Source organism: Oryx dammah, unplaced genomic scaffold (assembly GCF_014754425.2).
Source record: "Oryx dammah isolate SB20612 unplaced genomic scaffold, SCBI_Odam_1.1 HiC_scaffold_21, whole genome shotgun sequence".
Lineage (NCBI taxonomy): Eukaryota > Metazoa > Chordata > Mammalia > Artiodactyla > Bovidae > Oryx > Oryx dammah.
In genome coordinates, this window is record NW_024070205.1 from 53,494,047 (window position 1) to 53,516,793 (window position 22,747).

General features: G+C 49.8%; 1 protein-coding gene across 1 annotated transcript in view; it reads left to right on the top strand.

Moving 5' to 3' along the window:
- Positions 1-20,281, top strand: part of CAPN8 (calpain 8) — a 70,630-nt gene extending 50,349 nt beyond the window's left edge. The window contains exons 11-21 of the mRNA XM_040263704.1: positions 2,733-2,744; positions 5,672-5,883; positions 7,482-7,518; positions 7,846-7,914; positions 10,645-10,702; positions 12,629-12,693; positions 16,110-16,178; positions 16,590-16,668; positions 17,210-17,326; positions 18,567-18,625; positions 20,004-20,281. Of these exons, the coding sequence (XP_040119638.1) occupies positions 2,733-2,744; positions 5,672-5,883; positions 7,482-7,518; positions 7,846-7,914; positions 10,645-10,702; positions 12,629-12,693; positions 16,110-16,178; positions 16,590-16,668; positions 17,210-17,326; positions 18,567-18,625; positions 20,004-20,027 (801 nt within the window). The 3' untranslated portion in view covers positions 20,028-20,281. The remainder of the gene's footprint in view (positions 1-2,732; positions 2,745-5,671; positions 5,884-7,481; positions 7,519-7,845; positions 7,915-10,644; positions 10,703-12,628; positions 12,694-16,109; positions 16,179-16,589; positions 16,669-17,209; positions 17,327-18,566; positions 18,626-20,003) is intronic.
- Positions 20,282-22,747: the final 2,466 nt, after the last annotated feature.

The following is a 22,747-nucleotide window of genomic DNA, read 5'->3' on the forward strand; positions in this document are numbered from 1 at the left end:
CACACACACACACACCATAACTGCAGGGTGGTCAGATCTGCTGTGATAAGGACCTACCCTGTGGGCTGAGGCCTCCTCAGAGAGGGATAGCTTCATGGAGAAGACTTTGATCAGGGCATCAAAAAGTGAGCTGGATTTCAAAGATGAATGAGGGAGAACTTTCCAGCCACAGGGGACAGCGTGTGCTTCTTGACAGCAGGAGAGAAAGCGACAGTTTTGGAGAGCGAGCAGTAGGCAGGTATGGCCGAAGGGTGGGCTGCAATAGGGACTGTAGCCACCAGCTTTCATCCACAGGCTCTACCTTCTATAACAGGATCAGAAAAGCTTTCTTTCTTTGGAACATGAGCTAACACACGGAAATAGCTTTGTGGGCATGGCATTTGCTCTCATAAATAATATATACAGCATGTCAGTTTTTCAGACATCAGTTTATAGCTGCTTTTAAAATAACGCCATGTATGTGATCCGTGGACCTGCTTATAGCCAGAGGCTTCTAATCTAGAGCATGACATCTGTGAACACAAACTTCAGGGTTAGGATGAGGGCATGTGCAGCGCTATAGGGATGTCTGAGGGTGGAGGCAGTGTCTGGGCTTGTTCAAAGAACCTGGTGTTGGACAGAAGGAGTGCAGGGCTTGTAGGGGGTACTATTCTCTGACCCTTGGAACTGCCTCCTCTGGCTTTGAAAGTATTAGCCGCTGAGTCGTGTCCAACTCTTTGCCACCCCATGGACTGTAGCCCACTGGGCTCCTCTGTCCGTGGGATTCTCCAGGCAAGAAGACTGGAGTGGGTTACCATTTCCTTCTCTAGGCAATCTTCCCGATGCAGGAATTGAACCTGCGTCTCTTATGTCTCCTGCATTGGCAAGTGGGTTCTTTACTGCTAGCGCCACCTGGGAAGCAACCCCTTCCCCGCTTCCCTTTCTGGCTTTAACTGTCTGTAAACTGGAGTCTGGCTTGAGGTTGGGAACTTGACACTGATTGAGAAGCAGCCAGAAAGCCCCGAAGGCTAAAGAGCCCTGCTTGTCTGGCCTCCATTTTCTCCCCTGTTATCTTCCTATGGTGACAACAGGCTCCTGCCAGGCAGGCCTGTCATTTGCATTCAGGATCCTACATTTCAAAGGTGAATGTCCCTTTCCATTCATCACTGGGCGAGGCTGGCCTTGTCTTCTGCCTGGATGCTGCCTGGCTGGCTGGATGGCTCAGTTCCTGTCCAGGGACTCTTGGCTGTGGTTTCAGAGCATATTGCCCGAGGTGGTGGGCAGGTTAAATGGAAAGACCTCTGAGGTGGTTAAGGGTGTCTCTGCTGAGCGGGTGGTGAAGGTGGTTAGACAGGTACCAGGCGGCAGTCCCCCGAGGACCTCTGCTCTCCTGGACAGCCAGGGCCCCTGCATGGGGGATCTCAGCTTTAGACGCAAAGTCAGAGCAGTGACTGTGGCCCCAGACTTTTCCACCTCTGCTGCCAGTTATAAACGGGGGCTCCAGAGCAAGGATGCCAGCTGATCTAGATTTCCTTTTTTCCCTTCAGTGTTGGCAGTTGCCCACAGACCTAAGCCACAAACAATGCCCTTCCTGTTCTTCTGGTCTAAACAGCCTGTGTGGCAGGGGCAAAGTTGGGGGTTGAACCTTCTTCTCTATCTGGGCATGTGGGGCCTCCCACTCTGCATCCGAGATCTCCTGTGGGCATCACAGTTTCCAGCTGCAAATAACAGACCCAGCTAGACTAGGGGCTCCTCTGGTGGCTCAGCTGGTAAAGAAACCACCTGCAATGCGGGAGACCTGGGTTTGACCCCTGGGTTGGGAAGATCCCCTGGAGGAGGGATAGGCTACCCACTCCAGTATTCTTGGGCTTCCCTGGTGGCTCAGATGATAAAGAATCCACCCGCAATTCAGGAGGCCTGGGTTTGAAGTCTGGGTTGGGAAGATCCTCTGGAGGAGGGCATGGCAATATTCTTGCCTGGAGAATCCCTATGGACAGAGGAGCCTGGTGGGCTACAGTCTATGGGGTTGGAAAGAGTTGGTCACGGCTGAGTGATTAAGCACACACACAGACTAGTGAAAAGGAATCTACCAGCTCATGTAAGCAAACCCAGAGAACGACAGGAATGCTTGGGACGGGAGTTGCCTGCTCTCAGGACCCTTTCTCTCCACATCTGCCCTCTGGTGTCAATACCATCCTCTCGGACTCACTTTCTGCACAATCTCCCCAATGTCATCCACATAAAAGAAGAACCCTCTTCCCTTAGCTCCAATTTGAAAATCATGGAGAAGTTTCTGATGGACTCGACTTGGGTCACGTGCCTCTTCCTGGACCAATCCCTGTAGTGAATGGTGATTAAATTATGTCTTGACTTGAGCCACACCCTCTTCTGGACAAGTCCTTGATCTGGAGCCAGGTCTGTAGGCCTGTAAGATGTTAGTTCTCATGTAAACCCCAAGGCTATTACTCTTAAAACATTTGGGATCCTGGTAGATTACACAACAAGAAAATTAAGTAGAGCTCTTTTTTTCCCTTTCTTTCAGATTTCCAGGGCTCACTAGTCTACAGACGGTCTTGCTCTTCACCAATGACTTTCCAGGTTCAGAAATGCTGATGAGTCTCTCACTTTAGCACAGGCCTCCTCCCAGTGGCCCAGGACTGCACAGTCTGCGCTAGATGTGGGGAGGGACGAAACACCACAAGGGGAAGGGCGAGGCACCCATGGGTGACCTGTTCTTTTCTCCTTTCCTGTAGATACCCAAAGAGGTATGTTCATGCTGATGGAGATGTCCCCTCTTTGGTAAGGAAGAGCTGGGCAGCCTCTACAGATGGGCACCTGGCGACATCAGCTTCCTCTGATGGAAGCTGGCTCTCCCACAAACCAACTCTACAGGATCTGGTGAGCTGGTAACCTTGAGACCTGGTAAAGATATTTGGGACCCACCCGCCAAGAAGGGCACAGTGGTAACCCTTGCCCCCTGTGTGCCTGGTGCTCTGATCCAAACAAGATGACTGTAGCTCACTCAGGCTCCTGTTTATCTAGCTAACAGGAATAAATGCCCTCATGTCTGATAAGAAAAGGAAGCACCAGTTTTATCCTTTTGGCTCCTGGCTGTTCCCGTGCTCTTCAGTGATTTATAGCTGGGTTTGAGAGAAACATCATCAAGGTCTTACTTACCTCTGGGGTTTCCTGCTGCCGTCCCAGACCTCAGCCAGCAATGCCAGTGGCCTCATGGGCAGGGGCTGGTAGAGCACACTTATAAGAGTGCCTTGTCCACACAGCTGGTATCCAGTCAGGCCCCAGCTCACCCCAACCCGGCAGGCCTCCCCTCAGCTGCGCGCTGGGGACACCAGGGAACTCTTAGACATCTCATGCCCCGAGCAATTGTAGCAGAACCTCTGTGGTGATTCCAATGTGCAGCTGAGGTTAGGAAATGCTTCTGTCTGGAGTTCCCCCAGCCAGAGTCTGTTATTCTAGTTACGTAGAAGTACGTTTGCCCTGCTGTGCTTACCCCTACCCCCTGGGTTCTCAACCTCGGCCACCTGGTAGCATGTGCCAGTGAAGCCCAAGTTCACAGGCTCCAGCCCATGCCTTGTTCCAAACGTGCTGACCACTGATCTACCCTGCCCGTTGACTCCCAAATGTATATTATTGGTTATGGCGGCGACAGAAAAGGGGGTATGGATGATTCAAGGCAAGTCCTTGTCACCACTCAAAAGTAGTTAAACTCAGACTTGTGTTAAGTCTGATGGGTGGCGATTCCCATCAGAACTGGCCGGTTCCTGGGAGAGGGGCCTCTGCATGCCCAGTGGAGCCTCTACCTGCAGAGTTTCCCTGTGCCCTCTTTGTGCCTCTGTGGATCCCGTGATCCCCAAGTGCTGTGGAATCTTTGGTCAGTGGTTCAAAACCACTGCTCAAAGCCCCTGGGGGTTTGTGAAAGCATTAGCCCGCTGCCCCTCACCCCAGAATCTCTGAGTCTGGAGGTCTGGTGTGGGGTTCAAGAACTTGCATTTCCAGCGAGTCCCCCAGGGCTGCTCATGCTGGTCCTGGGCCCACACACTGGTGGCTGGGCCAGGCCACAGGGAGGTGCGAGAGCCGGGGGCCTGGAGCACGTGTGTGTGGAGTCTTCAGTAAGACGGAGGGGTGCCAGCTCCTTCCTCTGTGTTCTCCATCTCTCACTCTGGCCTCTCGAATGAGGCTTCTGTAATCTGTCCCAGTCCTCGGTTCCTACTAGAACTCGATTTGCCTTTCTCCCAACACAACCTCCACCCCCACTTCTACGTTACTGGTACCTCCCCCTGCTAATTGCTGTCATCAGGGACAGCAAGAATGACATTTAGCCCAGTAATGCTTAGACTTGGCCAAGACCTTGCTGGCATGCCCCCAGAGTATAAAAATTGTCAGGGAGGGATCCCAAGGCTGTGGCTGCCCTTGCACCCAGGTCATCAGGCGCTCGCTGGTGGGTCCTGTGGGGTCCTGACCAGGGCAGTGGGGGCTGGTTGGCCCTGCCTTCTTCCCCTCTTCAGCAGACCTGGGATCTGAAGAGGGTCTGGTGACCATGAGTGGACACTGTGACTCTGGGGTAGGCAATCCAGCTCCGGGTCACACAGAAGTCACTGCCCTTGTAGCTTACCAGCACCTGCCCTCTGCCACAGGTATCTTGATGAAGACTGATCATAAAATACAGTGCTAAGGGGAGGCTTAATTACAGCAATAATAACATGGGCACCTATGTTTTGCAGCCACTAATTAGCTGGTGTCATCACTCCTAGCCTCCACCTCCCTCCAACAAACAAGTGGGTCATGGGGGCATCTTTTCCCTCAGATGAGAGCCAAGGCACCAAGGGAGGTCTGGCTGTGGCCGCCTCCTCTGTCTGCCTCCCTGACCGTCCAGCCTAATGCCCTGGTTACCTGGCAGGGCAATTTCTCCAGCCAGATAAAGATGAACAGGCCCTTCTGGCTGCTGATGCTTGAGAATTGGGATTTAAGCCACAGGCCTGTACTGGGTAGCTCAGAGCCACTCCCCAGGTATAGATGCAGAGAAAGAGTCTGTTGGATTCAATGAGGGGTGATTCACAAGGACAAATATCCAAGGAGAAGCCAAGCACACAATGGAGACCCTGTTGACCAACCTTTATTTAGCTGGGAAGAGGGCAAGGGATCTGGCCGAGGTTGTGTAGTCAAGGTCAGTACCTCGACCGGGGGCTGGGCACCCAGAAGGTGTTCGGAATGCACCTGCTGCTGAACACAGGGTGAGTTTGCAGAGTCCAAGGGCTATGGATTCTCAGTCAGTCAGTTCAGTCGCTCAGTCGTGTCCGACTCTGAGACCCCGCAAAGAGTGAACCGCAGCACGCCAGGCCTCCCTGTCCATCACCAACTCCCAGAGTTTACTCAAACTCATCTGCATTGAGTCGGTGATGCCATCCAACCATCTCATCCTCTGTCATCCGCGTCTCCTCCTGCCCTCAATCTTTCCCAGCATCAGGGTCTTTTCAAATGAGTCAGCTCTTCGCATCAGGTGGCCAAAGTATTGGAATTTCAGCTTCAACATTGGTCCTTCCAATGAACACCCAGGATTCTCAGCCCAGGGTTAAAGATCAGCGAGCCCAAAATCAACGCAATAGAGCCCAGCTCCGCGGCCCTCATCTTCCAGGATGTGGGCAGACACTGACCCCGATGTTGCTCTGCGCAGCTGGAGAGTCACACGGACGCGCACCTGGGCCGGGACTTCTTCCTGGGCCGCCCGCCCGCCGCCCGCTCCAGCACCTACGTCAACCTGCGCGAAGTCTCGGCGCGCGTGCGGCTGCCCCCCGGGGAGTACGTGGTGGTGCCGGCCACCTTCGAGCCCTTCCAGGACGGCGACTTCTGCCTGAGGGTGTTCTCGGAGAAGAAGGCCAAGGCCCTGTGCGTGTGCTTCCGCTGCGGGCTGGTGGCAGGGGCCGCAGAGGGACCTGGCCCCGCGAGGGGGCAGGGCGCTGTCGGTGTGTGGGACCCACCCCCGGCCCCCGGAGGAAATCTGTCGCCCCTGCAAGGGTTCTTCATTAGGGAGACCCCCTCCTGCCCCTCCACGTTGGTCTGTAGGAGGGGGAGAGTTTTTCCTTCTAAAAAGATCAAGAGAGGGCATCAGTAACAGCTGGGTGAGAGCATTTTCCTCCCAGTGGGGATGGGCGCCACATAGAGGAGGAGCTGGTTGAGAACACTGCCTCTTCTCTTATACTTATCTTACACACCACACACTCATACGCCACATACACACATCACACACTCACGCACACGCTGCATGTACCATGCACACCGACATCACATACACACACACACCACACACATCCCATATACTGTGCACCCGCATACCAACACATTACAGACATACCGCACACGCTACACACACCATGCGCATATACACACACCATACATACAGGCGGACTGCATGTCCCTTACATGTATATGCCACGCAAACACGCCATACACACCCCTGATATATACTTTCTGGACATACGTACATCACATATACCACACACCTATACACCACACACATACTGCATATACACATAAAACCACACGCACACAAACACCACATACACACACTTAACACATAGTATAGCTGCCCGTACCACACACACACACACCACACACATACACACACCACACACACACACCACACACACACACACCACACACATAACATACACACACACCACACACACACCACACACACCACACACACACACTACATACACACACACGACACACACCACACATACCCCATATACTGTGCACCTTCCTACCAACACATTACAGATATACCACACACACTGCATACACACTGTGCACATATACACACATGCCATACATACATGCAGGTGCCATATCCCTTACATATATATACTACACATACACCACAAACACACCGTACACACACCTGATACACTTTCTGTACATACATACATCACATGTATCACACACATAGACACCACACACATACTACCTACACACATAAAACCACACACAAACACCACATACACACACTTAACACGTAGTATCACCCCCCATACCACACACACACACACACACACACACATTGCACCACATACCATGTACATGTATGCATGGACTCGTGGGTTGTGGGCTTGGTGACTCATTCCCAGATACCATTTCAGCAGGGATTCACATAGCTGGGAAGATGAGATTAGTAACTGGGAAAGGTGGGGAGAGAATTTCTCAGAAGAGTAGTCCTCCAGGGTGAACATTCTGGATTCCATGAAGGGCCCACTGAACTTGGCAGCTCTTGTCTCTGGTGAAAACTCAGGGTGGGGTGGGAGTTGGAGGCATGAAGGGAGGGATCCTGGTTCAGTTTATGCAGTTTAGTGATAGTATGAACCAGGTCTTCTGTTGGGAAGCTGGTCCCTCAGCTGGGCCACAGACTTCCTGAAAGAACCTAGCCGTTAGCTCTACGTTTTGTTAATACTTACCCATGTTTGCTATTTCCTTTCTCTGTGTTTCAGGGAAATTGGGGATGTGGTAGTTGGAAACCCACATGAGGTATGCCACCTTTAAAACACCAAGCTCTGACACTGACCTGTAGCAGTCATTTGGGGCTTCTTATTGATTGCCTAGGAATCCCCTCGGCCCCTGAGCCTGGCTGGATGGGAAGCTCCTGGGGCCAGGACCCTGGACCCCTCCTGTTTATCACCATGCCCCACCCCCGCCATCCCCACCTAGTGTCCCCCCCCCCGTCCCCACCTAGTGCCCAGCACACAACAGGCTCGCGACAGACGTAGTAAATGATGCAGGGATGAATTTTAAATCTTCATCTTTCATTTTTCTCAGTGAGTCCCATCTTAACTTTGTAACTGCCCCGCCTTTTAGCCACGACCCAGCGAGGTGGAGCAAGAAGATGGCCAGCTGAGGAGCCTGTTTGAGAAGTTTGCCGGGAAGGTGAGTGGAGGGCGAGCACGAGCTCCCACACGGGCAGGAGAGTGTTCGAGAAAGGTCAGGTCACCTGACTCTTTTGTCCTTTGCATCTCCTTGAGTAGCAGGGGCCACAGGTCGCAGGCCTCCCAGGTCTGTCTGTTGCCTCTTCCTGTCTGAAGCCTGAGGTCTTTCCTGCACTGCTGGCGAGAGGACTGTGGGGCTGACTGCGGCCAGTTTTCTTGCTGTGTCGTCTTGCATTTTGAGAAAGTAGAAAATTTGAATCTCCAGGTCCTGCCAAAAGCCTTTCTGTGTGTAAACTGACCCTGGCGGATCAGAGCCCTGACTAGAAAACCAAGAGGCAAAACTTCCCTATATCCTTCAGAGATGAGAGGAATCGCCCAGCCCAGGTGGCCGGCAGCTCAGTCAACCAGGCCTGGGCTAAGTGCTTCATGTCCTGCTGCCTCACCTGCCCCCAGGGACACCGGCGGAGCTGGGCTTGTGGAATTCAAGCTTGGCCCAGGTGCCAGCACCGCTCGGGGGCTTGTGGAGCTGGTGTGCCCACTGCTCCTTCCTGCCCCATCCTGCTGACTTGGCTTGTTGTGATTCTGGTCCTGAGGGGCTGTAAGTCAGAGCAGACTCAGGACTCCAAGTGTCACAACTGGCCCCATAAATACAGCGAATGCACTGCTCTTTGAAGGATAATAGGTTTGCCGGAGGGCCTGGAAAGGCGTCCATCATCTTGGACTGCTATAACAAGGTACCACAGACTGGAAAGCATTTGAACAACAGAAATTTATTTCTCACAGTTCTGGAGGCTAGCAGTCTGAGATCAGGGTGTTGGCCTGGTCAGATTCTGGGGAGGGCTGTCTTCTAACTTGCGGACTCATGTCTCACTGTCTCATGTGGCAGAAAGAGGATTAGGAATCCATCTGGGGTCCCTTTTGTAAAGGCACTAATTCCACTCATGAGGGCTCCACCCTCATGACCTAATCACCTCCCAAAGGTCCCTCCTCCTATACTTTACTATTGGGGGTTGGATTTCAACATACAAATTTTGGAGGATGCAAACATTCATTCTGTAACAGAAGGAGAAAAACAATGCTCTCCACCCTTGGAAAGCTCTGAGCCACTTTATAGACTTAAGGACGGAGTAGAAGAAAATACATTAAAATCCCTTGCAGAAAATAAAACCTGGGAACACAATTCCTTTATATAGCCATTAAAGAAGGCTTTGCAAAATTGAGGCAATTTATGTTTTAGATAGACACTTAGACCAATGTTTTTGCTAACAAAACCTTGTTGCCTTAGCTTCCAAGGGACCATATTTTATTTGGAACATCAAGACTGATAACAAAATGAAAGCTCCTATTTGTGTAGTTCTTCATGTACCTTATCTTTTCTCTCTTGCCTGCTGGGGCAGTATCAGTCACTGTCGCTGTTCTCCTGGTGCAGGGTTGGGCCCAGAGAGGTTAAGGAGCTGGCTGGGGCATGAGGCCTTGTGAAGGACAATCAAGGTCTCAACAGCCCATTCTTGGCCTGGAGGCTTTTCAGGATGTCCCCTGGTCTTATTATTGAGACTGACCATTTTGTGCCTGAATGAGGCCAGCTGCACTCACAGGCAAGCTCACAGCTCCCACCTCGCTTATTTCTAGTCGAGCAGCTTGGGCCTGGCTGGTGGAAGAGGGGAGAAATTGGGCCCTGTGCAGACAAGTGTTAAGACCACACCTCACCAGGGGAAGTGACTTGGCTAAGGTCCCATGGCGAATAAGCGTGGGAGGTATGACTGGAACCCAGATTTTATTCTGGGGCCCCTTCTCTAAGCCTCACTGTCTCTGAGCTTCATTCGGCATCCTGCCTGAGGTCTGTCCTCCAGCTGGTTGTTAAGGGACCAGTAATCCTGAGGCTCAGTGTTTATCCTCCGCCCCGTGCAGGTGAAGAACCCTAGTCCCCAAAATCTCTACTTCCGGGATGAGGTGGGCTTTATGTGAAATAGCAGCTCCCACAGATGCAGTGGGGATAGCGAGTGCTTTGGGGTGAGACAGACTTAGGTTTCGAATGCCAGTTCTGCCACTGGCGACTGTGAACTCCAGCAATTACATTGCAGGCAGATGGCAATTACATGGTAAAGGTATATGGCGTTTGGTGGTGGTTTGGTCGCTAAGTCATGTTCAACTCTTGCGACCCCATTGACTATAGCCCTCCAGGCTCCTCTGTCCATGGGATTTCCCAGGCAAGAATACTGGAATGAGTTGCCTTCTCCAGGGGATCTTCCTGCCCCAGGGATTGAACCTGGGTCTCCTGCATTGTAGGCAAATTCTTTACTGACTGGGTCACCAGGGAAGCCCATATGGTGCTCAGCAGTTTACAAAGTCAGAGCTTCCTTCACCCTAACACGAGGACAGTGCTGTTGTGAGGTTTTGAGGATGCCCCACCCTAGGCACGTGGCTCTCAACACTAGCTCCTTTATTGCTTCTTGCCCTGTCTTAGTCTCGGGTTGGGCAAGTCTGAGAAAGGCAGTAGACCCTGTGTGCAGCCTTCTGCTATGAGTGTACCCTGCTCACACCATTAATATACACTTCTCACTGGGCTATGGGGACCCCAGAGAAGCTGTGAATTCAATTTTTTTTTTTAAGCTATCATAGCCTTTTAAAAATCATAGGGTCAGTGGACCTGGTGTCTGAATCTACGTTCATTTTGTGTCTTGAAACACTCATTAAGGTCTGACATGCTTTGCATTCGGGTTCCTCTTTCTAGGATTCTGAGATCAGGGCCAGTGAACTCAGAACAGCTCTGAATGAAGTGTTTTCCAGACGTAAGTTCTTCCTGGGGGCTTTTCAGGAACTCTGGGAGCCTAAGAGAGATGTTGGGAGCCAGTGAGGGTGGGGGTGGGCACTGGGCCAGGGGCACTGCAGATGGGGACCAGGGCCCTGATTCCATCTGCACCAAGAGAGCGTCTGGCAGGTGGGAGAGGCTGGAGCAGAGGGGTGGTGGGCAGGGTGAGAGCGGGGCTGATGCTGGGGCCAGTTGGCCCTACAGCAAAGAGTCCTGAGTCCTGGCAGGAAAGAAATTGGGCTGAGAGTGATGTAAATGAAATTCTCCCACAAAATTAATAACTTGGTACTGTGGAAGCTATGCAGCTTGAAAATCCTGTTCTGTAGTGCCCCTCTGGGGAAGGCGTGTGGAGGGGAGGATTCTGCCTGTCCTTGATCATAACAGTTCTCCGTCTTCAGACTTTAGCTAAAGCCCTGAGGGCTGGCAGAGGATCAAACTGCACCCAGGCTGAGGAAAAGCATGTTCCTCCCCTATGAACTGCAGATCCATGGAGCTGGTTTCTTGCCCAGCCCGGGGATGGGCCAGGTTAAGGCTTTAGGCTGGTTGAACGATGGGTATGTTCACCCATGGCAGCCGAAAAGGGTCTGAGCGTGAAGGGCACAGGGGCAAGGCCAGATGTGAGCCCACCCTGGGGCTGAGCGCCTCCCCAAGGTTGAGAGCCCAGGCTTGGAGGCCTTCCCCACCCTCTGCTCCAGCTATTCCTCCTGCCTGGCAGAGAAAGAGCCCAGGGAAGTGGAGAGGGCTGCAGGGTCTTTGGTGTCTTCCTGCCTTGGCTTTCAGGTGTGAGCAAGTTGAGCATGGAGCCAGGGATGGCTGTAGATCCCAGAGATGCCTGCAATTTAGCAGTAACATTAACAGTTACTGTTTGAGAGGCTGTGTGTTGTGGTTAAAAGCTTGGGCTATGGCGCCAGATAGCCTGCGTTTAGATCCCAGCTCTGCCTGGGTTCTGTGATCTTGAGCAAATTATTTAATCTCTCTGGGCCTCTGTTTCCTTATCTATAAAGTGGGTATGAAGGTATTTACCACATGGGGCACAGTTCTTAGAGGGCTTCTCTGGTGGCTCAGTTGTAAAGAATCCACCTGCCAACGCAGGAGACGCAGCTTTGATCCCTGGGTTGGGAGGATCTCCTGGAGAAGGGAAGGGCAAGCCACTCCAGTATTCTTGGCTGGGAAGTTCCATGGACGGTGGAGCCTGGAGGGCTGCAGTCCATGCATGCGTGCTAAGTCACTTCAGTCGTGTCTGACTCTTTGTGATCCTATGGACACAGGCTCCTCCGTCCATGGCATTCTCCAGGCAGGACTACTGGAGTGTGTTATCATGCCCTCTTTCCATCTTTCCAATCCAGGTATCAAACCCATATCTCCTGAGACTCTTGCACTGCAGGCAGATTCTTTTCTGCTGAGCTACTTGGGCTGCAGCCCAAGGGGTCTCAAAAGAGCTGGACTTGACGTAGAGACTAAATAAAATAGAGTGCTGCGAACAATACCTGGCCAATAAAAAGTTAGCTGATTTATTAAGAACTTGTCATAGACCAAGCACCATGCTAAGAACTTTACTTACATTATCTAATTTTATCACCAGTTAGCTTTGGGGGCGAGTATTATTGTTGTTCTTATTGATGGAGCAGAAAAGCACAGCTCAGAGATATTAGCTTGCTGAAGTCCGTGGCTTGTGAGTAGCAAAGCTGAGATTCTGACACTGAACCCCAAGGCCAGCATCCACCTCTGCGACTCCAGGGGGCCTCTTCCCAGGAGCCCGCCACCAAGCTCGCTCGTTTATGTGGAGCTCACGTTCGGCTCTGTACTCTGGCTGGTGTCTTTGGTGGCCTGCTACCAGCGCGATTATTTCCCATGCCTTCAAATGATCCTGACTCCCCGCCCCACCCCTGTCTATTTAAATATTTAGGAACAGACGTCAAATTTGATGGATTTGACATCAACACTTGCAGAGAGATGATCAGCCTGATGGATGTATCCTTTAAATGTCACATTATTTTTACTTTGATCCTGGTTTTCTCAACTCCTCCACCTGAGATGGAGGCAGGGGAAAGAGAGAGGAGGGAACCAGCATTTTCTGAGCATATGGCAGGTACCCTGCCTGAGCTGGAAAGAAAAATGTCATCTCATTTTTGCTCCTCAGTAAGCCTGAGATGCTCTCTGTTTTACAGGTGAAGAAACTGAGGTGTGCCATGTTTAAATGACTTGTTTAAAATCCTCTTTTTTTTTTTTGTGATTCACTTTTTTTTTTTCATTTTCAAAAAGAACTTAATTTTTTTTATTGGAGCATAATTGCTTTCCAATGTTGTGTTGGTTTCTGCTGTATAATAACATGAATCAGTCATAATTACATATATATCCCCTCCCTTTTGAACGTCCTCCTTACCCCTATCCCACCCCTCTAGGTCATCACCAAGCACCATGCTGAGCTCCCTGTACTGTCCAGCAGCTTCCCACTTGCTATCTGCTTTGCACATGGTAGTGTATACCTATCAGTAATTCAGAGATAGCAAAAATGGCATTTGTGGCCTCCCTCCCACTTATCAGGGCATTCCTCCCACGGGGCTCGGTTCCTCTCCTTCCTCTCCCTGGCTCTCTCCATCCCCATCTGTCTCTGTCTCCCAGCCTTGACACCAATTGTTGAGAATTTGATCACACAGGATAAAACCTGTTTGTTTGCTCTGACCTGATTTGACACTTGTTCTATGTTGAAGAATGAGAAAGAGATTTGGGGAGGAATGGAGAAGGTTAGGGCATTCTAGGTGGAAGGAAAACCTTGAGTGCAGAGTGGGGAAGGGCAGGGCACCCCTTCCTTGAAACTTGATCTTGGGTGGGTCCAGGTTACCGTGTCCCATGGTGCTGTTGGTGAAGGCGATTTCTTTGAAAACTGGAGCTTTGGAGAATGTACTTCAGCTCTGGGGGCTTCATCTGTGATGAGATATGATGACCTCTGGGGTGGGAGGAATGAGTTGTACTTGCCCCGTGGCCACACACAGAGGGCCTGGACAGCCGGCTTGAGTGTGCTGACCTCTACTGGGGTTGTCAACCATGGAGAGATGGTTCTATCCTTGTGGTCCTGGAATTTCAGATGCTGGGCCTGCCCAGCCCTGCGGCCTTCTATGAGGCCAGGTGTGGTCCTTCAGTGAGGTCCATGTTTAAGAAGCCATGGGCCATGAAGAACTGTTAACTGTTGATTCATTTTTCTGCAAACAGTTCCTTGATTTCTGAGTCATTCTTCTCACACTTGCCTGTGAACTTTCATTTAGATTTGAGAGTGACTTTGTGGTCCCTCAAACATTGTTTCCAGGGGTGTTTGCATTTTCATGGCTCTAAGAGGACTGTGACTCAATCATTATTCAAGAGCATCTATTTCACCATTTAGATGCTTTGGGGGCAGTGGTTTTGAACCAGAAAATACAGCAGAACTGCCCATGGTAAAAGTTGCTCAGTTGTGTCCGACTCTTTGCGACCCCAGGGACTATACAGTCCATGGAATTCTCTAGGCCAGAATACCAGAGTGGGTACCCATTTCCTTCTCCAGGGGATCTTCCCAACCCAGGGATTGAACCCAGGTCTCCCACATTGCAGGTGGATTCTTTACCATCTGAGCCACAAGGGAAGCCCCATGGAACCTTATGTAGCTTTTTGTGTGTTTTTGCTCAGTCATTCAGTGGCGTCTGACTCTACAACCCTTTGGACTGTAGCCCACTAAGCTCCTCTGTCCATGAGATTTTTTTCAGGCAAGAATACTGGAGTGGGAAGTGATTTCCTCTTCCAGGGGGTCTTCCCAATTCAGGGATGGAACCCATGTCTCCTGTGTCTCCTGAACTGCAGGTGGATTCTTTACCTGTTGAGCTATCGATATCGAGACATAATTCACATACCATCCCATGTACCCATTTAAAGGGTACAACTTCATGGTTTTTTTAGTATATTCACAGAGTTGTTCAAACACCATCATCCATTTTAGAGCTTTTTATCACCCCTAAAAGGAACTCTGCACGCATATTTGCAGTCATTCACCTTTCTGCTCAACAACCCCAAACCCTCTGCCCTACTATCACTTTCTATCTCTATAGATTTGCCTATTCTCGATATTTTCATGTTAATAGAATCATATAGCATGTAGTCCAGTGTAGCATGTATAAGCACTGAAAAATCATGGAGTTTTAAAAATCCAGTTGCCTGGGTCTCGCTCCTGGAGATGCTGATTCAGGGCATTTGGGACAAGGCCTGGGAGTTGGCAGCTTCATCTGGAATTGAGGATATGTTGGTGCTCCGAGACAGGGCTTTGGAACAGACAGGAGATCCAAGTTCTGGCCCCACCACAGTTATTGAATACTGTGAACCTCATGTCTTCTCCTGGAAAATGGGATAACAGAGTGTAGCTCCTGTGGTCTTGTGAGGCTGAAATGAGACACAAGTATACACAGGTCTGGCTAGACCATAGCGTTAGCCCTCTTTGTGGATTACTATCCTCAGGTATGTTGGTAGACATATTAGTGAGGATTGGAAGGTTGTGGTGCATCCCACACTCAGCATAGATTGTGGAGATAAAAGACACAGACTTGCTTAAAGGGTGAGGTTTACAGTCTTGAGTGCAAACATGACTTTTTGTCTGGCTAGCTGAAGGAGGTGAGAATGATGGTCTGTTTCAGAATTTTAACACCTGAGTTGTAACACACTGGTGTCTATTGACTAATTGGGATGGCTGAGAAAAGGGTAGTTTCAAAGAGACCGAACTTCACAAACAGTTCAAAAGCACCCCCCAGGTCTAGCCCAGTGCTTAGTCAGTAGTCACTGGACACAGAGGATTGCACAGAACCCCTGGCCCATTTTGGCTGAGCCAGCTGTCCTGCTGGGACCATGTCCCAAGATCCCTGGGAATCAATATTGAGAAGCTCAGGGCCTCTTCAAAGCACCAGACAAATATGTGTAGACCGTGTGTGGCTAAGAATCCCAATCCCATGCTCCAGAGAACTCTGCTGGTACCATTTTGCCATCAACTCTAATATCAATGGCAGACATTGAAATCTGGAAGAGAATTTACTACAGATTGTTTAGCTCCACCCTCTCAATACCCCACGGTGATGAGGATGCTGGACACTAAATGAATGATATTGTAGGAGGGCTTTAGGCTCCTCACTTGCCCTTTGCCCCTAGCTCTGTGCCTGACCTCAAATGAGGGCCTTTGTGAGTGTTTGACTCTTTAATCTTTATTTGAACTTGTCTCCCACCAATCCTTCCCACCATGACCCCCAGGGCCCTGCTTACTACAGACATGGGTGTTCACTGAGGTCTTAAGACACTCACTGTGCAAGGTCACAGAGAATGTGATCCATAAAGCATGTGGAATCTGGGCTTGATCGTGTTGGCCTTAACCCACCTAGAGCAATGGGACAGGCTCCCTGGAACTGGTGGAATTCAAGACGCTCTGGTTGAAGATCCGGAATTATCTGGTAACCCTTTTCTCCCTGTTGGGTAACCTCTGTGCTCTGGTCACTCTCCTCTGTTCTGTTTCTAGCGCCTTGCCCTTCCTGACACCCATTCCTGATCAGTTTCCTGCACTGGTCTAACCAGATCCTTCATCATGGTCAAGGAGAACACCAGACCTGGACACATTGTCCAGGAAGGACTAAGCAGGCCCCTGCGCCAGTGCTGCCAGAGGAAGTCCCACTGTTCACAGAGCACAAGGGCTAGCACTGGCTCTCAGCACAAGCTCCTATTTTTGTTCTGGAGACTTCTTGGGAGGAATCAGTGAAGCCTCTGAGGGTGTCCCTGGCCTCTTGAGGAAGCAGTGGGGTGGAGGGAGATGGTTCTGCAGGGGCTGAAAACAGCTGTTTTCACCTGGAATTTTTCTCTTGCTTTAGGAGATCTTTCGGGAGACCGATCATAATCACTCAGGGACTATCAATGCCCATGAGATGAGGACAGCCCTCAAGAAGGCAGGTGAGGACACATCCTGCAGGGAAGATCCCGAGACCAGGATGTGCTCATTGAAAATGTGCTTAATATGGTGGTGGTTGCTAATGACCATCAGTGGTAATTACCTTATGTTGGATGTCAGTGTGATAACAAAGATGTGTTGAGTACCTTCCTTATCTGGGGAGCAAGGAATGTTGCTGGATTCTTTAGACTTTTTCCAAGGACTTTGCCTGTTCCTGGGAAGGTGACAGCAATCACAGGACTGGGCTGTGAAGGGGATGGGCAGGAGAGGCAGTCCCTTCACCTTCCTTGTTTTTTTTTTTTTTTTTGCTGTGGTCCATGTGATGCAAAGCTAAGTTAGTGCTGGGGCTCCAGGCCTATTTTTGGACCAGGGAGTGGGGTTCATCCTGTTGAGGATTTTCTAAAAGGAAACTGATTTGATGACCAGAATCCTCTGGAATCCTTTGAAGGGGGCAGCATCAGGCCAGAGTTAGCCCTGAGTTCTGTTGGAGATAGAACTGAGGCCCCCATTCCATCTATGACCCTGGCCCCCCTCTGCCCACAGGTTTCACCCTCAGTGACCAGGTCCAGCAGACCATCGCCATGCGGTATGCATGCAGCAAACTTACCATGGACTTTGACAGCTTCATTGCTTGTATGATCCGCCTGGAGACCCTCTTCAGTGAGTCACGCTCTCCTTTAAGTGAAAGTGTTAGTTGCTCAGTCGTGTCTGACTCTTTGTGACCTCATGGACTGTAGCCCACCATACTCCTCTGTCCATGGGATTTTCTAGGCAAAAATACTGGAACGGGTTGCCCATTTCTTCTCCAGGGGTTCTCAACTCAGGGATCAAACTGGGGTCTCCTACGTTGCAGGCAGTTTCTTTACCATCTGATCCACCAAGGAAGCCCCCTCACCCCCACCCTGACCCATCCCACTTCTCCCAAGGTGTAGGAAGGGGCAGGGGGCAGGGCCAGAAGGCAGAACCAGAAAGGCTTAGGTAATTGTGGCATCCTTGGGGGAGGGGCCGCAGAAACTGAAGGGGCTGAGGAAGCTGCCATGCCCAAGGTGTTGCCTTCTCTGGGAGATTTGTGTGCACCTATTGTTTGCAGTCACTGCAACAAATGACGAGTCCTGCAATGGTCCTTGAATGGCTTTTGGTATCTGTTCGCATCGATAGGAATCATATTGAGAGCAGGTATCACCTCCCAGAGAGGGAATAGGGGTCTCCTTCTGGGAGGCTGTGGGTAGTCTTCTTCCTCCTTGGGCTTATGCTGTAATGCTGTGCTTAGCCCCTCAGCTGTGTCTGACTCTGCGACCCCATGGACTGTAGCCCACCAGGCTCCTCTGTCCTTGGGACTTTTCAGGCAAGAATACTGGAGTGGGTTGCCATTTCCTCCTCCAGGGGATCTTCCTGACGCAGGAATCAAACCTTCATCTCCTGCATTACAGGCAGATTCTTTACCCAACCAGCCATCGAGGAAGCCCCATGCTTATGCTAATATATCCTATTAAGGGAGGGAGTTTGGGGAAAGGTCAGGCAGCCAGAGGCGAAGCTTCGTATCTGGATTACTCACACATGTGGCAACCACCCCTGTTCCATGACCCCAGCCTCCACCCTGTTGAAAGAATTGTAAGTTTCTAGAGCTCTGGGTGTGCAGATGGCAAAAGGAACTTTTCTGCTCACAACTGAAAGTTTGCCTAATTGGGCGAGTGGACATCTGCTGCCAAAAGCCCATTGCTCTGGGCACTGGGTCCAGATCTAGCCTTCCAGGGTCCCTGAAGCCAGGTGGGAGCTGGAGAGGGTGTGGGAGATGGAGGGAGGGTGCCAGGTGGATGGGGGGTGGACAGAGGCAGCTCTCCGGCTGTTCCAAAGTCCAGGAGCATCCTTATCTGACTTCATTCCTTCTCTGGCATTCTAGAACTGTTCAGACTTCTGGACAAGGACCAGAATGGCATTGTCCAGCTCTCTCTGGCTGAGGTAAGTAGTTTTGGTAAACTGCTTGCTTGTGGTACTTGAAAATTCTTGGATGGTGTTGCTGCCAAGCGCTGTTTATTTGCACTGGCTTATCTTATTTTTTTGTGGAAACAATGCTTGTTCTGTGGCAGGCATTTCTGGGAGGAGTATGATTGTCATCAATTATATCTCAGATCATTTCAAGGATGCAAGCTCTTATTAATTTGGATGAAATTGGGGGTGGTGGGTACAGTTTAAAGCGCCTAACTTCTCAGGCAGAATGTCTTTGATTGACATATAGAAGGAAATCAGAAACAAAGAATTAAATTGCAGCAAGGTAGAGTAGATGCTGAAGTTCCAGTACTTTGGCCACCTGATGTGAAGAGCCAGCTCACTGGAAAAGACCCTGATGCAGGGAAAGATTGAGGACAGGAGGAGAAGGGGGCATCAGAGGATGAGATAGTTGGATGGCATCATCAACTCAATGGATATGAATCTGAGCAAACTCTGGGAGTTGGTGATGGACAGGGAAGCCTGGCGTGCTGCAATCCATGGGGTCAAAAAGAGTCGGACACAGCTGAGTGAACGGCAACAAGAGTAGATGCAAAATAAATGGCTGTAAATTATTGTGTACAAGGCCCATAATATCTTATGCAGAGAACACCATGCCCTTCCCCTGTGGAAGGCTGCAGCCTATGCAGCAGGGCCTTTACTGGCCTGTGGAGATGGAGGTGTGGGCATGTCCTGAGGATTCAGGAGTGGGGCATTGCCCTTGACCTGCCTCTCAGGCAGAAGAGCTAGAGCACCAGCTTATTCCTGGTCCTGCCTAGTTGTCTGGGTACAACCACTTCTATTCTGCTCTAGAGTGGCAGTGTTGCTGACCCCTTTCCAGTGATCTAGGGAAGGCCTTCCTAGAAGCACATTAGGCTCAAGTGAGTCGAACCTGAAATTTTTGGAAGTCCCTGTGGGGCTAAGAGCTTCCCTGGTGGCTCAGAGGTTAAAGCGTCTGCCTGGAATGCAGGAGACTGGGGTTCGATCCCTGGGTTGGGAAGATCCCCTGGAGAAGGAAATGGCAACTCCAGTACTCTTGCCTGGAGAATCCCATGGAGGGAGGAGCCTGGTAGGCTACAGTCCATGGGGTTGCAAAGAGTCAGACACGTGAGCGACTTCACTTTGCTTTGCTTTGTGGGGCTAAGCTTTTCCTAAGTCATATTTCCGTGGGGCTCTGGCTGGGGAGCAGTGACTTAGTGAAGGCTTCCTTGCTTCCTCTTATGGAGTGAGGCACTTCCTGGGGAAGGAGCTAGAGCAAGTCACACCCATGTGAGGCTGGAGAACATCTCTGGTGCAATCACACCAGCTCCCAGAGGACCCCTGAACTTACTTCTTTCTCCTTCTTTTTCAGTGGCTGTGCTGTGTGTTGGTCTGACCCAGGGTTTTGGTCATCGGTGATGCTCCATGACAACCTGCCTGCATCTTTTCTCCCCTTCTTTGCAGTTTTGTGAACTTTTATCCTTAAGGGGGCATTCATTAACTTTTTATCTCTTTCTTGTTGTTTATTGTTTCCTGAAATCCTGGCCTGTCTCACCGGAGCAATCAGGGGGTCTGAGATCTCTTTCAACAGCATTTGCGCTGGTCCCAGGGCACCATGGAGGGACAGAAATTGATTAAAGTTGTGGGCCAAAAGGGTTTCTGCCTTTCTCTATTGATACACAATCTGCGGGTTGCTCTGGGGTGTTTCTGCTTTAGGAAACAAGATGTCTGTGAGAAATGACGAGTCATTTCTTGCAGCCCAAAGCTGCTGCAAGATGAGAAATGCCGGTGGATTTCTTGGAGAAAAGGCCTGCTACAGATTAAGCTGCCTCCGGGGACCACCTGCAGGAGAGGAGCTGCTCCCCACCCTTCTGGGATAGGTGCTGGGATGAGCTGCAAGGGGAGGAGTTCTTTCTTCCCCACTTGCAGATGGAGAAATTGCTACATTGCAAGTCAGCATTGCCCAAGGGAAAGGAAAAGAAGGGAAAATTCTTGCTGCGGGGAATTCTTACCTGAGGGGAGATGAGGTTCAGGTTAGTTTTGCTCACAGTGGAACAGGAGGATCTTTGTTATTGGTAAGAAAATAGATGCTATAGCCTAGCGTCCTGATGGGCACTTGGGGACGGAGCTGACTCTCACGCACTGACTGTGGAAATGAAGTATAAAGGAAGATGAATGTCTTAGTCTATTTGAGCTGCGCTCGCAAATACCAGAGACCAGGTGGCTTATAAAACACAGACATTTATTTTCTCACAGTTCTGGAGGCTAGAAGTCTGAGATTGGTGCAGCACACTTGGGTTCTGGTGAGATCTCCTTCTGGGCTACAGACTGTGAACTTCTCATTGTGTCCTTACATGGCAAGAGCAGAGGGGAGGCAGGCTCTCAGTTGTGACTCTTGTAAAGGCACTGATCCTAATCCCGTGGACAGAGGAGCCTGATGGGCTAGCAGTCCATGGGGTCACAAAGAGTCGGACATGACTGAGCTACCAACACTTCAGTCCCATTCATGAGGGCCCCACCCTCATGACCTTACCTGTGTGTGTGAGTGTGTGTTAGTTGCTCAGTTATGTCTGACTCTTTTGTGACCCCATGGACTATAGCCTGCCATGCACCTCTGTCCGTGGAATTCTCCAGGCAAGAATACTGCAGTGGATTGCCATTCCCTTTTCCAGGGGATCTTCCTGACCCAGGGATTGAATCTAGGTCTCCTGCATTGCAGGAGATTCTTTACAGTCTGAGCCACCAGGGAAACCCCGATCTTATTTAACTAACCCTGAGTCGGACATGACTGAGCGACTGACCTGAACTGAATTATAACCTACAGTCTGACATCCTAAAACTACCACAGTGTGGTGTGGGGTTTCAACATCTAAATCTGAAGGGGGCACAACCATTCTGTCCACTGCAGTGAGCTACTGGAGAGAAAACACATACTCATACCTTGGTCTTGGTAGTAGTCTGATTAAGGGTTAGTATTTGACCTCTACAAATGCAACTGGATGAATCTTCTTTATAGGAACATGACTTATAAGTATGGGGTAACACAAGTCAGATTTTTTTTTTAAATGAAGTATAGTTGATTTACAAGATTGTATTAGTTCAGGTGTAAGGCAAAGTGATTCAATTATATATTTTCAGATTTTTTTCTATTATAGGTTATTACAAGATATTAAATATAGTTTCCTGTACTATACAGTAAATCCTTATTGCTTATCTATTTTATGTAAAATAGTTTGTTAACCCCAAACTCCTAATTTATCTCTTGTCACCACCCTTTCCCCTTTGGTAAGCATAAGTTTGTTATTTATGTCTGTGAGTCCATTTCTGTTTTGTATATTAATTCATTTATATTATTTTTTAAGATTCCACATATAAGTGAGATATAACATTTGTTCTTCTTTGTCTGACTTACTTCACTTAGTATGATATTAGGTCCATCATGTTACTGCAAATAGCATTATTTCATTATTTTTATGGCTGAGTAATATTCCATTGTATATACATATGTGTGTGTGTACATATATATATATAAAATACATATATATGTGTATATACCACATTTCCTTTATCCATTCATCTGTAGATGGAGACTTGGTTTGTATCTATGTCTTGACTATTGTAATCTTTTCAAGTTAGTGTTTCTATTTTTTTCTGGATATATACCCAGGAGTGGAATTTCTAGATCACATGGTAGCTCTATTTCTGGTTCTTTAAGAAGACTTCATACTGTTTTCCATAGTGGCTGCACCAGTTTACATTCCTGCCAACAGTGTGGGAAGGTTCCCTTTTCTCCACACCCTCTCTAGCATTTATTGTTTGTAGACTTTTTGATGATGGCCATTCTGACTGACCACCGGTCAGCTTTACCACTGCCTTCAACTCTCCCAAGGCCCGGGGGGAAGCAGGGGTAGGCCCTTAAGTGAAGGGGATGCTAGGAGCTCTGGGACCTCACTTCTAGGGAGAGGCTTTGGGATGGCGCCCCTGCAGAGAAAGCTCAGTTCATTGGAGGGTGGAGAAGGAGCTCTAGTTGGTTGGTGGCCTGTGGGTCCCAGAACTAAAGAGGCCCTTCCTCGTCCAGTCAGAGGTATGAGGGAGTGCTCATCACCAGAGCTGTCA